This window comes from Onychostruthus taczanowskii, unplaced genomic scaffold (genome assembly GCF_017590055.1).
Source record: "Onychostruthus taczanowskii isolate IOZ18803 unplaced genomic scaffold, ASM1759005v1 scaffold2, whole genome shotgun sequence".
Classification (NCBI taxonomy): Eukaryota; Metazoa; Chordata; class Aves; order Passeriformes; family Passeridae; genus Onychostruthus; species Onychostruthus taczanowskii.
In genome coordinates this window covers 3,405,870-3,423,185 of record NW_024499239.1, presented here as the reverse complement: position 1 = coordinate 3,423,185, position 17,316 = coordinate 3,405,870, and the positions used below count along the sequence as shown (strand labels likewise).

The following is a 17,316-nucleotide window of genomic DNA, read 5'->3' as shown; positions in this document are numbered from 1 at the left end:
AGTGGAAACAAATGCTGCAAGCAAAAGAATGGAACTGAGCAGAGAAAACCATCCACTGTCATTGCATTTTTAGGTGTGACAAACACTGGAACTGCCTCTCCACTACATCACTTCAGCATGGGTCACTGGGAATTAATCTATGCTTTTCCTTAAATCCTCAAGCCAGATGAAAGCTGTTGGTTCAATTTGGAGGTGAACTAGGGAATTTAGCAGGCTAAAACTGTCTGTACTGGAGTGAAATTAAAAACTATGTTTCCTCAGCCAGGATGAATTTTCAGGGAGCTTATGAGCAGATCAGGAGTTGAATTCAACCACAGGCAACCTTGATAGAAAGTGCTGAGTCCAAAAGTTTCCAACAGGCCCTCTGATCACTAAGAACTGGAAGGCAGACAAGATACTGCTAAAAATTATTTTTGCAGAGGTGGGAGGAAGCTAATGCTTCCATCTCCAGACACAGGGTGAGGCAGGGCTGGGGGCAAGCAGAGGGGCTCTGCATGACTTTGCACTGGTGGTCACAACAAAATGCAGAAGTGACAGGCAGCAGGCTGGCCGTTCAGTGGGCATTCACAGCTCTTACATACACTGCTCACACAGTCAGACCTCTGACTATTGTGCTAGTAAACATCAGGAGGGTCCTGAGCTTAACTCTATCCTGTTCAACAAAGCCACTGAAGCTTGTGTTTAACCCCTTGCTGAATAGGGAAGGACTCCTGAAATAAGACCTAAATCAGCTGCAAGATGACAGAATTTAAAGGAATCAGGGAACAAGGAACTGAGCAAAGAACTTGCTTGCCCAGTTAGAGCTCTGACAGGCCACAGTCTGTCCTCTTGGCCAGCAGCATCTGCACACCTTCTCAGGCCAGCCCAGACCCACGATGCAGGATGCCCAGGGCTCACATCCCTACATCCCTGCCAATGACAGTGGAGACAGGGCCACTTCTACCACTCTGACGTGGTGTAAATGAGTGGCAATTAAGGAAAGATGTTTATCACTCACTGTCCTGTGCCCTGTCTATGCTGAGCACCGGCTCACACAAGCTAGCCTAGAAGGTTTAATGATCTGGCTGTATTTCTCCTCACACCCATGGACTGCACAGTTGGAAAGGAAAACCTAAATTGTTTACATAGTGGTACAAACCACTGTGGTTTTCACCTCTCTCTCTCTCTCTTAATTCTCTAACTGTTTCAGGAGGGATTTCAGCAGGAATAGTATTCTGTGTGTATAGCTCAGCAGAGCTATGGGTAAAGCACATTGCTCTGAGTTCTTGGCACATTGCTGTGTTCCTGGCACAAAGAGCTCATGCAAATAATACATCCCTATTGCTCTGACAGTCATCTTGCTGCTCTCAGTCCAAGGGGTTTGAAACCTGTCAGGATAATATTTCATTAAAACAGCCAAGAAAACAGCAGTCTGGAGAGCACAGCCTGCATCTCCTCCTAGGTAACAGTGCCAGCCCGGTGTGACCTCAGCTTGTTTTGAGTGGGACAATAAGAATGTTTATTAACTGCTGTCTTGGCTGCTGAAGCGAGATGAATCACACAATGGGTCTGGCAAGCAAGTTGTGCTGTTAGCCAAAGCTGCTCGCAGCATCTGAACACAGGGGCTGGGATTATTTATCACCAGAGACCCCCCTGCCTCAATCATATCTACCCACTCATAACTGTTTATTTTTCTAGCCCTTAGTTCAGAGAGCAGCAGAGCAGCATGTGTCAGTGCAAATACACAGGTAAGGCACTACAAGTAATTAACTTGTGGATGACCTTTCATTTGCTTTAACACTTCCAGGGCTCTTTTAATTTTTTTTTTCCAGCCATACACACAGATGCCAATGAAGTGGACACCAACATGCTTGTCTAGCTGCATCACAAGAAGTCCCTCTGGCTTCTCACATATCTACCAAATCCAGAAGACTGCTTCCACTGGGAAAAGATGCAGCATATTTTCAAAAGTGCTTTAAAACCAATGCCAGCCCACAGCTCCTCTGGTTTGCTGCTGCCATTTTAAATTATTTGCCTCTTAGTTCTGTGCCCCTGCTCAGAAGTTAATCCTGTGCCATCATGTGTATGACAGACCTGATAGGTAAGAAAATCCCAGCTCTCCTACCTAAAAATCATCCGATATTTGTCACTGATTGGCTGCATCTGAACATGCTTGCAGCATGTGGTGCTCTTCAAGCACTGTTTCTCTGCCAGCTGAAGCCAGTATTTATCACAATTCTACAGGCATCGGTAGTGTTAAGTCTCTAATAAATATTTATTGAGAGAATTACTAACGTAGCATATTCTTGATGAATATTTACTAGAGATTTTCAGTCAGTAACCACACCACGGGAAAAAAATCCTTTAAAAATCTGTTACTGAAAAAAAATGAATTAGAAAAGCAAGACAAGATAAAAATTAATCAAACAGCTGGCAAAAAGGAGTACAAAACTTAAGCACATGCCAGCAAGGGAAGAAGTACACAGCAAAGGGTTTGACAGAATAAAAGATGTGTGAGCTAAAGCGGAACTGATTCCCTTCTCACTCCAGATTTCATTCAGAACTAGACTGGGATTTGTAACAAAAGCTACAGATAAAATTGATTTCCTTTGAATAAAATCCCATTCTCTTGCACCTCCACTTGAAAATACTGCAAGCCAGCACTAGGTTTGTCTCATTTACCACATCAGACTGAAAGGCTGAGCTCAGATGTAGTTAGGATCAAGTCCTGTTAAGGTAACTTAGCAGTTTCAAGTACAAATCATATACTGTTAGCACAGACCTTGCATCTTTTTTGCCCTTTGTAGCAATGTGGCATTAATAAGAAAGCAAAGATGTTAAATTGTCTTTCCAACATTACACTAAATTAGTTAATCAGGAAGAGTTAATTTGCCCAGATTATATTTATACAATAAGGATAAATGGAAAAAAAATTGAATATTCATCAACAGCTTTCATTTCCCTTGTGACATGTTTACCTTTAGCAACAGAAATTATTTTCTACAGCTGTTTTTGCAGCTGTTAACTGTACTTAGTAGTTGAAAACATGAATTTCTTTCTAGTCACAGGTCACAGACAGTAAGGGTTCATGGAGTCTCTGCATCTTTCCCAAGGCAGGATCACCAGTAAGTATGAGCAGATGCATGAATTTAGCCTATGACTTCATGCTATGGCAGAGCACTGATAACACAGGGAAAAATTACACATCTGCATTCTGGAGCAGGGCAGCAGCCTGGCATTTTCAAACCTAATGTCTGCCTTTTTACAGCAGGTGGTACCCCTGGGACACAGCCACTTTCTTTAGCTCCCATACAAAGGGAGAGGTACCCACTGCAGATAATGCCCAGCTGAGAGATGCTTCTACTACTCAGTAATATCATTGTCATAGTCCACGACAAATGTGGGTTCTGCTCCTGTTCATGATTTCATGTATAGACTGGAACATCTGCCACTACAGAGAACAGGACCTATGTCCTAAAATTCCTTCTGTTTCTGAGATTATTCTTATTAACCAAGTAGCAACATTAAAATACTTTTCATTCACAGTCCCAGAGGGTGTAGGGAAAGCCCACTAACGTCATCCATTTCCATGCAGTGTATAAAGCAGCATCGAAATGGTCTGCGTTTCCTTGAGGGAATTTTGATTCTTCCCAATTGTGAGCTATAAATGTTGTTATTACCTTTCTCATTGCCTGCCAAGTCTATTTAGAGCTTTCCTTCTTCAGCTGATATCCCTGAGAAAGCCAACTGCCCTCCACTACTTTTATCAGCCTTGGTTTTTCTGCTTTGGTAGGCAGTTAGTACCTGAACTCTCATACCTTGTATCTGAGTCTGAAAGTTACAATAATAATCTCTGGGAGAAACTTTTACTTTTGAACCCATGCCTGAATGCAATCTGTCTATTCCAGGAAAATCCTGATCATTCTGCAAGAAAATGTGTTCTGGTAGACTTCTAAAAAAATATAAAATATACAGAAGACAGAGACAGGTATGTCCTTTGAGGATTTTTGTACAGAGTCAGTTAATTAATTGCTACTCTTAGGGCCTGAATTCTGCCCCTGCCAAGCCCTGTGGATGTAGCATGGACCAGTGCCCTTTGACAAAGTAATTATTAAGGACTCGTTCCTGAGAATTTTATCTTCCCTGCTCTCATTTTAACCATAACTTACTTATAATCTTAAGTAAAGGTGTATTTACTTTTCAGTAAGCTATATTGAAAATAAAAATAATTCAAGTGATAATTATGAGCTTTAGGTAGCTTTCTGCCTTACAAACTTCCTTAGAGAATGATAGTTTCTCAAAAATCCAAATGCCAGTTCATATAGCAAACAACAACTTGCCCAGACTTAGCCTTCACAGCACATTACCAGTCTGAGATAAATACCATATCATACAAGCTGAATAAAACCGCTTTTATTCCCAGGGTGAAACTCCTAACTGTCTCAGACTCCAAGTTGACTACGTTGGTAAAATACTGGCCAGCTGTGTTTGGTGAGAACTCAGCCAATAATGTAGCTGAATGGTGAATAAATAATGTATCTTAGTATCATGGCTCTAAGACACGTAGAAGTCACACCTTGAAGTCCATGGATTCCTGTGCATGAATTATGAATGAATATCTATGCAAATATAACAGTGTTTATCCCAGAAGCATGGCTCTCATCTTATCAGAGACTGACTCCTGCTTTCTATCACTAGTGGAAACACTCACATTCTATAATTTGAAAGCCAAGGGCACATAGTCATCCCTTGAATGGGAGGAAGTGCATTTCAGTGTTTCTCACATCTCTAAGCATGCTTTTTTTGTGCTCTGTGATTTGTTTTCTTGGCCACAGCATCTCCATATATTCTGCCAGTGATCAAAACCAGTAGACACAGGCTAGCATTTTAAACTTCAAAATGCAGCAATCTGATGGCTTTCTTGATTTGCTTGCCCACAAATTACAGAAATGTATTACTTTAGCCCATTGTGTTAATTAGTTGAACCAAAGAATGTTTTGACAGCTAAGGTTTCTAGACCCACTAGTACCAACCAACTAAATACAGATCATTACATCTATAAACAAGTGTCTAGATTTTAAAATCCTCACCTGTACTGGCTTTAAGCATTTCAATACAAGTCTGAAAGATTGTGGGTTCTAATTCTACTTTCAGGGTTGTCTTTGTGCTAAATTCACATTGAATCCTGTCTCAGAGATTACCAAGAAACCTAACTGTAGCTATTTAGCTCACAAAGTTTTTGGGCTTCATTGGAAAACAAAAATATTTGTTGGAAAGAAAAGTTGGAACAAAGCAACCAGCAAAAAGTATCTGAGTAACTGAATCATTTCCCTATTCTCCCTTATAAATGAAAAAAAAAAATCACTATATAATATAGGTGGGTATGTCTAGTAAGTCTGGAGGTGCAGTGAAATCTGCTGTGGGCTGGCCAGTAAATGATGCTGATTTTTGTCCCTCATGCAGACAAATTCCTTTAAATAATATGATGGCCTGAGTTGAAAATATCCAAAGCAGAGCTTTCCTGTCTCACACCCTACAAGCACTTCATGAAGCTCTACCAGACACTGTGGTCCACAGTGGCCCATACAAGTCCAGCTTTGTGACACAGAAATTTGAGCTCTTGTCTGACCTCTCCAGCTTTTCCTGTATGGTTCAGCCAAGCCTTCTCTGCTTTTGCACACCATCTTTCCAGGCTCTCTCTTCATTCTCCATATACTAAAACCTAATATGTTTTGTTATTAGTGATGTCCACAGAAGCCTATAAACTGTCTGGGTAGGTCTCCTTTAACAGGCAGGAAACACAAATCAGTTACATTTACAGATAACTCTCTTGCATGACCTGGACTTTTGTGAAAATGTATTTTTTTTTAACTCCGTGAAAACCTCTTTGCATGACACTCATCAAACCAAACCTAGATCCAGAAGCATAAATCATTTATACCCACTTTTATTCTGGATCCTGTAAGATTCTCTGTCCCTCAAGTGGATCTTCAGCAGGGAGGACAATACAGCTCAACAGCTGAGAATATTGTCACTCAGGATATACCTGTCTCCATCAGTTATATCAGGAACCCACACAAATAGTTTCATCTATTTACCTAATTTTCAGACGGATAAAGTTAGGATAAATTGGACTCCACCCCTCAAGACAGAATAAGTGTCACGAGACTGAGAACAAGTATTTGCCACAGAAAGCCAACAAGCAACCACAAACGTCTGCAATTGTCAAAGTTCAAAGCCTATGAATGCAAAAATCAGCTGCTCCAAACAGCTAAAGCAAGGAGAGGCTGCGAGGTGGGAGCCCCGCAGCGCTGCTGTTGGGAGGGTGCTGGGAGGGTGCTGGGACGATGCTAGAGGATGCTGGAGGATGCTGGGAGGGTGCTGGAGGGTTCTGAGAGGATGCTGGGAGGGTGCTGGAGGATGCTGGGAGGGTGCTGGTAGGATGCTGGAGGAATGCTCGGGGCGCTCCCGGGCAGCAGGAGCCGGAGCCCAGCGCAGGGCGGGCGGGTTTCGGGAAACCGAAGAGTGCTGGTGCCACCTAGAGGGAATTATTCGCCTAAAAAGTGGCGAGTCACCGCACATGGTGTCACACAATTAGCCACAATTGTACAGCACTGGGGAAAAAATCCTAGAAAGAAGGGTTCTCTCTTACTGCTGTGCAAACTTTTTACACCATATGGGCAGTAGCAACGTAGAACTTACATCTTCTCAGTTTAGCTTGAAATTATAAAAGCAGACAGTATATTTAAGACAACCACTGATTCCTCTTCCCTTCAAACAATTTCCTAGCTACACAGCTGTTCTCCTTCCCCTCTTCCTCCAATTATTTGAATTCTGAGGAAACAGCCAACTAGCTGACCACACTGGAGGTTGGATCCCGCTTTCCTGTAGCCACAGCCATGGCTGGAGCCAGCTGTGGAGGGTGCCTTGGGCATCCAGAAAACACTATGTGGTCAAGAAAGCCTCAGGGATGCAGCTCCACAGCCCTCTGCAGACCACCAGCTTTTCCAAATGATCCATCTGGAGTCTAGCATCTTCCTGTGTAACTTAAATCTGCTCTGCATGATAGCAGGAAAAGGGCCAGCACCCACAAGCAAAGGAAGAATTCATTCTTTTGCCATTAAATCTGCCACCTACACCTGCAGGTTTTACCATGATTATAGTAGTGACAATAACTTGCAGGAACATTATGGAGCTTGGGGAAGTGTTGTTGATAGGTGGACTCTGTGACACTTTCATAGCAGGTTAAAGTAATTTCTGAGTAAGTGTTGACCAAAACACGGTACCACAGCACTTTCCTTTAAGCTTCTGCACATGATCACTGCCATGGGTTAGTCCATGGGCACATTCGTGCTGTGGCTCTTATTTGCCCCATGGGAAATCCCACATGGCATCTGTGCTGAAGCTGGTTGTTAAGATATGAAAAGAGACCTGTTCTACCTGTTAGGTTGCAGTTTTCTCAAAGACTAATTCTCTCCCTTCCCACCTATGTGTCCTGGTAGAGTGCAGAACAAGTGTGAGGCCAGGACTACTAAACCCTCTTTGCCTGGCTTTGCTGCTAGTAACACTGCAGGCAACACACCATGGCTAGCAACACAGCTTGCCAGGTAGAAATAGTGCCTCATACACTTGTACCCACACCTAGATGATTCCTGGTCCTCATTCCTTAAAGCTTAGCTCCGGAAAGTTATTTGATATTAAATATTTGGTAGTTCACTGACCTCCATGAGAGCTGTACCTCCAAGATGCTGGGTTAGATAAATTTGGAAGATTATTGAAGTGCCAATAAGTTGAGTGCCTGTCACCCTAAATGGGGATATGGCAAGATGCACTGCATGTCTTTGGGTATGTGGGAATGTCCTGCTGGAGCTCTGCTGTCATACACCAGATCTATTCCCCAGCAGCACACCTGTAAGTACTCTGGCTTCACTGTCTCATGGCCACTATAACACCACATTCCTTATCCTTCTCTTATACAAACATCCCCAAAGTCCAAACTCTATAGAAAAATGTATCTGGAGTGCTGTGGAAGCCAAGGATCCACTCAGACTGTTGCAGAGCCATGCCATACACCCAGCCAGAAATCTTTAGACCATGATTTCATGAAAATAGAAAGTGCAATGGCCGCCAAAATTGCTCAGCAAAGCTATTTCAAGTTTTAGAAGGTTGCTGCTCAGACAAGGAAGGACTTGCTTTATAGGCCAGACCATTGCTTCCCCTTGTCTTATCTGTCTTCTGGAAGCCGTAAAAGGAGCAGACCGCAGAGATGTCTGTGACATGTCTCCTTTTTGTTTCAGAAAGAAAATGAGGCTGAAAAGAAAGAGGTACAGCTGCTGTGTTTCAGAGAGACACACAGCAAGAGTGGACAATGTCCAGCTGAGGGGAGTGTGCAGCACAAGAGAACAGGGTGCCTCAAGTCAGGACCTACAGAAGCACATTGCAGCTGTGACCTGCAGGCTGCCACAGACAGCTCCTGAGCCATCACTGCTTGCAAAGCAGGCATGGCTGTCCCTGCTTACACATGCCTTGCTCTGCTGGAGCCACTCACCAAGCAGCACTTTGGAAATGTGGCCGTGTGGAACGCAGAGATAAGCATGGCAAGGCGGCTGCTGACTGAGCAGGGATGGTGACATCCCCACCTCCTTCCCAGCACAGCCTGGGCATGCTCTCCTTCCTCCTGCTCTCACCAGCAGGGGAATTACCCAGCTTATAGTCAGCTCCTTCCTCTCGCTCCCCAAAGATTTACACCCATCTGGCTGATATATTCATCTCCTGCTAATTACCAAAACCATTTGGCCACGAAATCCTTGAACCAGATTTAGGTTTCAGTTATACAGAATTGACAAGAGAATTAGACTGAGCGCCAACCATTGACACAAATGAAATTGAATTAAACACATTTATTATAACCTGTCATGCAGCTAGAACCAGAGAGTTACCAACACATTTTAGCAGGAAATGTGAGCTTCAATGATTTTTCCCAAAGCAATGTTACTGACATCATGAGTGCTTCAGCAGTGCATGTGCTGCTTTGAAGGATTCACTGATAGGACTGATTCATGAAGTCATATCTCAAAATAATCTAGGCAGGATTAATACATCTGCTTAGAAAAAGTACATTGGTAAAATATAAAATTTGCACCTCAATGTCCTTCTACTGAACAGCCCAGAAATTAACAAAGCACTCATAGCACGGCCTCACCAGTGCTGAGTACAGTGGGACAATCCCTGCCCTGGTCCTGCTGGCCACACTATTGCTGACACAGGCCAGGATACCATTGGCCTTCTTGCCCACCTGGGCACAGCTGGCTGATGTTTGGCCACTGCTGACCAGCACCCCCAGGCCCTTTTCCACAGGGCAGCTTTCAGCCACTCTTCCCCCAGCCTGCAGCACTGCAGGGGTCACTGTTGTTGTGACCCAGGCGCTGGACCGAGCACTCGACCTTGTTGAATCTTACACTACTGGCCTTAGCCCATGGATCCTGCCTGTCCAGATCCCTCTGCAGAGCCTTCCTGCCCTCCAGCAGATCAACTCTATCACCCACCTGACGTTATCCATTAATTTACCGGGGGTACACTCCAGTCCCTCATACAGATCAACAATAATGATATTAAACAGGACTGTGCTCAATACTGAGCCTTGGGGAACACCACCGCAGACCAGCTGCCAGCTGGATGCTGCACCATTCACCACCACTCTCCGGGCCCGGTCACCCAGCCAGATCTTAACCCACGAAGGGTACACCTGTCCAGGCCGCGGGCTGCCAGCTTTTCCAGGAGACTACGGCGGGGAACGGCGCCAAAGGCAGACAACACGGCCCGGCGCTGCCCTGGGCGCAGCGGCACGGACAGCGGGCAGCAGCCGGGCCCCGCAGCGCCGTCCGGGCTCCACGGGCCTCGCTTTTCCCGAAAACGGGAAGCGGAAGGAACAGCGCCGTGGTCGGGGCGGGGCCGAACGGGGAGGAACGGGCCGGGGCGGGGCCGGGGCAGGGACCGGGACGATGCTGGCGGTGCTGGCCGTCGCCTGGTCCCTGCTGGCCGCCGCCTTCCTGGCGGCGCTGCTGCTGCTCCGGCGGGCCCCGGCGCCGCGACCCGGTGGCCCCGGCCTGGTGATCTCCGGCCTCTTCCAGGACCTCATTCGCTACGGGAAGACGAAGCGCGGGTGCGGGCAGCTCCCGGGCTGGCTGCGGCTCCTGCAGGTGCCCAAGAGGTGAGGTGCAGGTCCCGCCGCCGCGGCCGTGCGTGTCTCGGGTACCGCAGCCGCAGGTGGCGGCCGTGAACACAGGGCACACGCCGAGAGCACGGCGGGGTTTTACGGAGTTGGGCTCAGCTTTGTTGCAAGGTGTTGCTCTGGTTCTGCAGATGGAGAACCGGGGAGCGTAGAGGCTGCGAGTGGTCGTACAGAATCCATGTGCTCCAAATCGGAACAAACCTAATCCCTTGAATCCCAGTCGCATGCGAGGTCTCCGAAACAAACCTCCTTGCAAGACTCAGGTCAGGCACCTGGGAGCGTGGAATCCTGAGTAGCTGTGACTGTGCAAATATGCTGCAGGTTGACTGTCTTACTCTAGTTCGCAGTCTTTGCCTTCTCCCTTCAAGGTTTCTTTTTGAAATGTGGCCAATACCAGCATGGCAACACTGCAATCTACAGCTTGCATGAACAGTTTTCATAAGGCAAAAGAACCACTGCGTTATCCAAATCCATCTTAACAGATGTTTGATGAAACTAAATTAAATATATGTATATGTTTAGATGTGTAATGAAATGAATTAAATTGAAGGAAATAGATTTTTAGTGAAATCATGAAAGGAGGCGGTCCCCTCCCCACCCCCCTTTGCAGCTTTTTATATATTTCTGGTTTTATATATTATGGGATTTCTTATTTTTTAATCAGCTGAGATTCATGACTAGAACTAGTCTTTGACCTGAAGGGAGGGCAGACAGGATCTTGCAAGGCCAGCAGGACAGGACTGGGAGGTTACTTAGCCTGAAGATCTGATCTACCCTATTTTAACAATCTATGACACATTTTGTATACAAAGCTTTCAAACCAAAAGTTAAAAAAAGTTTTGTGACACAGCATGGTATTAATGGAAAGGTTGTAATGTAAAATCTTGGTTATCAGGCTTTGTGATACAGAAAATACCCAGGGATGTGTTTAAAATATGCAGTGCCCTGCATGAAAATAAGGATTCATAAAGGCTTTGTCTTAATCACTGTGTACTGCAGGTTCTTGTCTGAGTTGACCTTTCTCCAACAGAAGTTTCCCAACACCCCTTCTTAGGGAGATTGGTGTCTGAAGAATGTGCTTTCTCAGGGAATTGGTCTCAATATGTACAAAGCAATTCTGTTAGTTAATTATAATAATGTTAGTGAATCCATAACACTTCTACCTGAAGGAATAGAGAAGATCTTGAAGGTAGCGACCAAGGCATTTTCTGTTCTTTTCAACTGTGTCTTGTTTCCAGACAAGCATTGTGTTTTCACTAGCCTGGGCTTGTTTTTAACTTTGCCGTTCTGTCTTCTAAAATGTTGTGTTGCATTTCAGGTTGGTTTGGCAAATAGTGAAAATTCCTCTCATTGAGGAGGGATGGCACGTGTACTCTACTGCAGTGCTGGTTTGATCTGTAGGTCAGATAAATCCCCAGTGTAATTTGGATTGCTGAAAACTCGAAGGGTGTGTCTCTTAAGTTGCCAGGGCTTGTTTGTGTGCTGGTAGCAAAAATCAATGTGTGGAGAAAGTTCCCTGGTAAGTGAAAAGATATGAGCCGACTGAGTAACAGGACTGCAGGGAAAGAGCTTAAAATTTGGAGGAGATGGTGAGTTTTTATCAATGTACAAATTCTGTTTGTCTTAGAAAGTGAGGGAGGGGGTTAAATTTTAGTTCTGCTGTTGCAAATCAGCAGACAGAATGTTGCAGTTTCTGCTTGGTAGGAGAAGGAACTGAGGAGAAGTCGTAATCTGTATGGAAAGCCAGCTGCTAATGGGCAAGGTGCTCTGGAGCACACAGGGATGCTTGCTGCCGCTGTGATTCTGACTTGATCTCTTTTGTGCTCTTGAGAGATACCTGAACTGCTCTGGGAGGGGTCACTGGTTTCACTAAGCAAGGGTGTTGTACCCCTTCGCTGCCCCAAGAGAAGAGTTTGCATTTTCAACAGAAATATGGTCTTCTCTTGACTATACAGTTATATCCTAGTTTTGTACCTATAGTCACATTGTCAAGTCAAGGCCATCAGCGTCTTCCCATATTTTATCTCTTTGCAGATGTTTCCAGAAGTACTGATTTTTCTTCACTGCCAGAAGGACTTCTAATTTTAAAAGCAAAAGGAAATACTAGATCACCTAGTTTGAGATGGATATTGTAAACAGCTAGATGTTGCTGGATATTTAAACAGCTGTAGGCTGTTTAACTCAGCCCAGTTACCTGCCTTGACTGTCATGTCTTGCATTTTGGTAATGCACAGTATGCTTTTGTAAGTGCATTACAGGGCTGGCAGATTCTTTGTTTTCTGAAAAAAAAACCAAACGTGTGGTCTTGTCTTGTAATCACCCAGCAGTGTTGATGGTCACTATTTTTTTTTTCTATATGATCATTGCAGACCTTGAATTTGCAGAAGGACAAGATATTTTAATGTAGAGCAGGATAACTACTTCTGGGTTCCTTTGGTGAATTTTAACATGTCATGTAATGCACCCACTGGAACTGAGAAAAGTGGGAGAGCTGTGAGGTCTAGCAGCTTGGAAATAAGCAGAAAACGAATCTGGATGTGCTTTGAGTGGTGTAAATTATAAAGAAAATGTACATCAAGATTAGTTGTAAGCCTTGAGGAGTACTTTTGCAATGAGTGGATTACACTGTCTGCTCTTTAGTGCACCTATGGTTAGTAAGGTAAGCTAAGTTAGAGGTTATTCCAGGCAGCATTTCACTGGGATAAAATGTGTTAAGGTTAATCCTGCTTGGTACCACTGAAGTCCTGAGTTCTCTATTTGGACATTTGATGTGAGCACCGAAATGGAATGTACTCCCCATCAGACAAGCATGTCCTGCAGCTACATTTCCAAGGAATGATGAGAACATTAATGAAAACGCTTTTATGTTCCCACAGGTGGTTTACTCACTTTTATGTGGTTTCTGTGCTCTGGAATGGTTTTCTGCTGATCTGTCTTTTCCGAGCTGAGTTCCTTGGAGAGTCATTCCCATCATGGATTCAGGACATGCACCATGCTCTTGGCAGAGATTCTCAGAGCAAGGACGTGGGCAAGTGTTCTAGATATTATAATGTAGCCATATAAATAAAAAACTGTATTACAACACTGTGCTGAATTTGTATCCAAGTGCTACTTCACTGGTTGCTTTTCAACTATACTCCAAATTAATTTCCTGGTACACCAAGTACCTTTGTCATTATTGAAGATAGAAATAGTTATGGATATGCTGGCTTTCAGCAGTCCTTTTCACAGAAAAGGCCATTAGCACCTTCTGGAAGAAATCTTGCACTGGTCAGCAGTGCCTCCTCTGTACAAATATTTTTCCCAGTTAATTTAAAATGAGGGTAAAATTATGCAGTGGGAAGAGGGAACAACAGTCATTTTGAAGTATTGTCAGGGTTAAATTGTTCCTGTCTGTTTCAAAGTTGCTGGTTTTTACCTGTAAGCAGATAGTGAGCACTTCTCTGCGCTCCTGGTTCTCTTGCTCCTTTGGCTGCATAGCTGTCGAAGACTTGCAGAATGCCTCTGGACCAGTGTGTTTTCCAGTGGTGTCATTCATATCGTGCAGTATTGCTTTGGACTTGGTTACTACATTGCTGTTGGCTCAACTGTGCTGTGCCAAGTGCCTACTAATGTCAGGAATGGTAAGTGCCTGCTTAGTTATCATCAAAGATGCAGTTTTGCTCTCATTTGTTTGCATTGTCATGAATGGTTTCATGGAGAGCTGCTTGTTAGAGAAATGTGTTAACTGATGAGACATAAAAGTATTTCCTGGCATAGTTCAAAGTAATTACATTTCAGTATATCACACAATCAGCCAGCATTATACACAAACAGACAGGGACACACTTTCATGTTAACCATGGTTATTTGCTGAAAGGATATAGATCATATGCTTTGTGAAGGACAGTAATAGGTACCAGTTCTCAAATGCCACTACACAACTTCAGTTCTCAAACTGAAAAGGAGTTTTTTTTGTGGTAAGCTTTCCTGCAAGCTGAGTCTGCAAGGCTCACCACCTTTTTCTTCCATGGAGAACTTGCCACTGCTCTGCCTTGACTCAGGCAGTGTCTTCTTTCCCTTGGTACTGTTTCCATTAACACATGAGAAATTTGTGTTATATGACTTGTTTCTGCCAACACATTCCATTGGGTCTCACAACTGAGCTGCTAATTCTCCTGCACAGACAAACCATCAGCTGGCTGTAGCACTTCTCCTGTGATTAATTTTTGTGAGGCAGTCCTTACCAAGTTTGGTCAAGTTTTTAAGCACTTTGAACCAGGTCAGACAGGGGGGGTATGTAGATGTGTGTGTGTATATATGTGTGTCACTGTGAGGAAGACAAGTGTGTGCTTGCATGTTGACCTGAGCCATGACATAATTAGGATAATAATAGTTACAAACAATGTTGAATATTAAGGTAAGACTACCAAATATGTGTTGTTGTACATCACACTGTATTTCAAGCTGCTGGATTAATAACTGGGTATTTTAGTAGAGAGCAGTCAAGGGAAATGAGCTACTGCTGGGCACTCAAATGATACAGGATGTCAAAGCCTCTTTCAAGGAATTAACGGCTCATTACTAGAATTTTGTAAGACAGCAACATCTGAGAAAATGTCATATAGTGTTTTGAGATGTTATATATGTTTTATACATATTGTTTGAGATGTTATATATGTTATATATGTTATAACACTATATGTTACATAGTGTTTTGAGATGATGCTTGGGAAGTTACTTCCTGGCTGTATATTAATAAAACATATTTCATTCAGGAAAAAAGCCTTCTGTGCAGATCTGCTGGTATCACATTATAGGAGTTATGATATACATTTGGGCCTCTCTTCACCAACACAGATGCCTTGCAATTCTAGCTAATCTTAGAAAAAGCAGATCAGGTAAGATGTTTCATTTCTGTCTACTGTGTACTTAGGTATTTTTTTATCTGCTTTTTTCAATAGGCTTCTGTATCTTCTAATACCTTAAACACAAGTGTTTCTCAGTTTCTGTAGTGTGTAGATTAAATGAAGCCGTTTGGATGGCTGAACTGGGGGGAGAGGGTGTGCTATGTCTGTATATATTGTTCTGTAAAACTTAAAATGAAGCTCTATCTTCTAACATCTTAAGGATAGACATGGTTTCCATACTCTGCGTTTGCACAGCCAGAGGTGGCATCTTATTTCATTAAGTGCAAAGCTGCCAGATCAGATGGAGGTTAGATGATGATGACTAATAAGCATATTGTTCTGTAATTGTGAGAAGATTATGATGATTAATAAGCATATTGTTCTGTAATTGTGAGAAGAAGAGTTTGTTTAATGCATCTTGCCAATTAATTTCTTTCTGTTTGCTTGCAGGAAAGGTTGTAAGTCTGAGCCACAGTGTACCTTTTGGAGACTGGTTTGAGAGCGTTTCTTGCCCTCATTATTTTGCAGAGCTCCTCATATATGTTTCTATGGCTATCACACTTGGAATGCACAATGTGACATGGTGGTGTGTAGTGATGTATGTTCTTTTTAACCAGGCACTGGCTGCTGTTTTGTGTCATGAGTTTTATCAGAAAAACTTTAGCTCCTACCCAAAGCATCGAAAAGCATTTATACCACTTGTTTTTTAGAGAATTTTTTCTAAAGTATTTTAATGAAAACTGGGAATATAAGAGATTAATGGTTTATTAAAACCAAGGTAAAGTAACACACTTTCTCTAATTCTACCTCAAAAGCCCATAATTTTAATGATAATCTCATCCGGGTGACCAATTTCTGAGGAAATGTAAAGTCTCTGCATATCATGCGAGCTAAAAAAAGTTTACTGAAGACCTTAATTCAAAGTGGAGAGATGCTAATTGTGTCTTTTCTCTTTTATAATTATATCTTATGCATAAAACCTTGCTGTTGTGTAGCAAGTCCAAATTCATATATGTGAAAACTATTGAAAGGAGGAAATCATTTGAACTACTGTATTTTATGTCGTGACTGATATTTAAGCATATTTCTTTCCAAGTCTCTTTTCTTTGAATCACTTCAGAGGGAGGCAAATTGTGTATCTTTCTGTGCTTCCGTGGTGACAACGAAAATCAGCCTCTCTTTACAACTGTAAGCACAAAAAGCGATGGAGAAAGCTGTGGTGGAGGAGTGACTCATGCTCAGCAGTGGAGATAAACAGACCCATTCGCTGCATTGTCTGTTCTGCACCACAGTGGTTTTGTTCATTGATGAAGACTGCTTTATCCCTAAACTGGGAAAATAGTGGAAGGTCGTCTGACTAAAAAGACAGTAGAAGAGAATTTGCTGAAAATTAATGTTCTTTGTTGTGGTTCTGTTGTGTATAGTGGGTTATTGGAGTCCCTCGTTTGTTGGAGGGGACAGCTGTGCAGATGACCATGACCATGACTATACTGGTTTTTAAACAGATATAATGAACTGCCAAGGCAGAACACACACAGAAAACAGTACCTGACAAGCACTGCAAAGAAATTCTTAACTGGGGAGATAATGTAAATCAGCACAGGGACTTTTTTTGCACTTAACTGTTGAATATTTTGGTCCTTCTCATGACCCAGGTGTGAATGGTCAGTTTGTGTGATGAAGTGATATGGGTGCTGGTGTTTCTGCATGTTGTCTACATACATGCACGCGTTATTTTGTATATAAGAAGTATTTTTATTCAATGAAGTATATCTTATGAATTGCCTAATTAAAGGCTTATTACACTCTGCTTCTATTTTGAATGGTTTTTCAAAACTGAGTTTACATATTTAAAAACATGAGCAATCACTTTATTGCTCCTCACGAAGTACATTCCTGTCCTTGTTCTGGGGAGAGCATCAGGGCACACAGCTATCCTGGGGCCCTCAGGGAGAGCATCACTGGGAGTGCTGTATCAAGTTCTGGGCTCCTCAGTTCAGGAGAGACATGGAGCTCCTGGAGCAGATCCAGCAAGGGCAACAGAGATTGTTATGGGATTGGAGCATCTCTCTTACACAAGGAGAGGTGGAGGAAGCTGGGCCTGTTCATCTTCAGGAGGAGACTGAGAGGAAAACTCATCAAAGTCTGCAAGTATCTAAAGATGAGTGTGGTGCCAAGAGGATTCAGGCTCACCTTGGTGGTGCCAACCAATGGGAC

General features: G+C 43.2%; 1 protein-coding gene across 1 annotated transcript; it reads left to right on the top strand.

Annotated features, from left to right (window-relative positions):
• Nucleotides 1-9,969: 9,969 nt before the first annotated feature.
• Nucleotides 9,970-16,909, top strand: SRD5A3 (steroid 5 alpha-reductase 3). The gene is made up of 5 exons (XM_041403091.1): nt 9,970-10,189; nt 13,087-13,238; nt 13,639-13,833; nt 14,968-15,090; nt 15,550-16,909. Exons 1-5 carry the CDS (start codon nt 9,981-9,983, stop codon nt 15,807-15,809), a joined length of 939 nt encoding a protein of 312 aa, XP_041259025.1. The 5' UTR covers nt 9,970-9,980; the 3' UTR covers nt 15,810-16,909.
• Nucleotides 16,910-17,316: the final 407 nt, after the last annotated feature.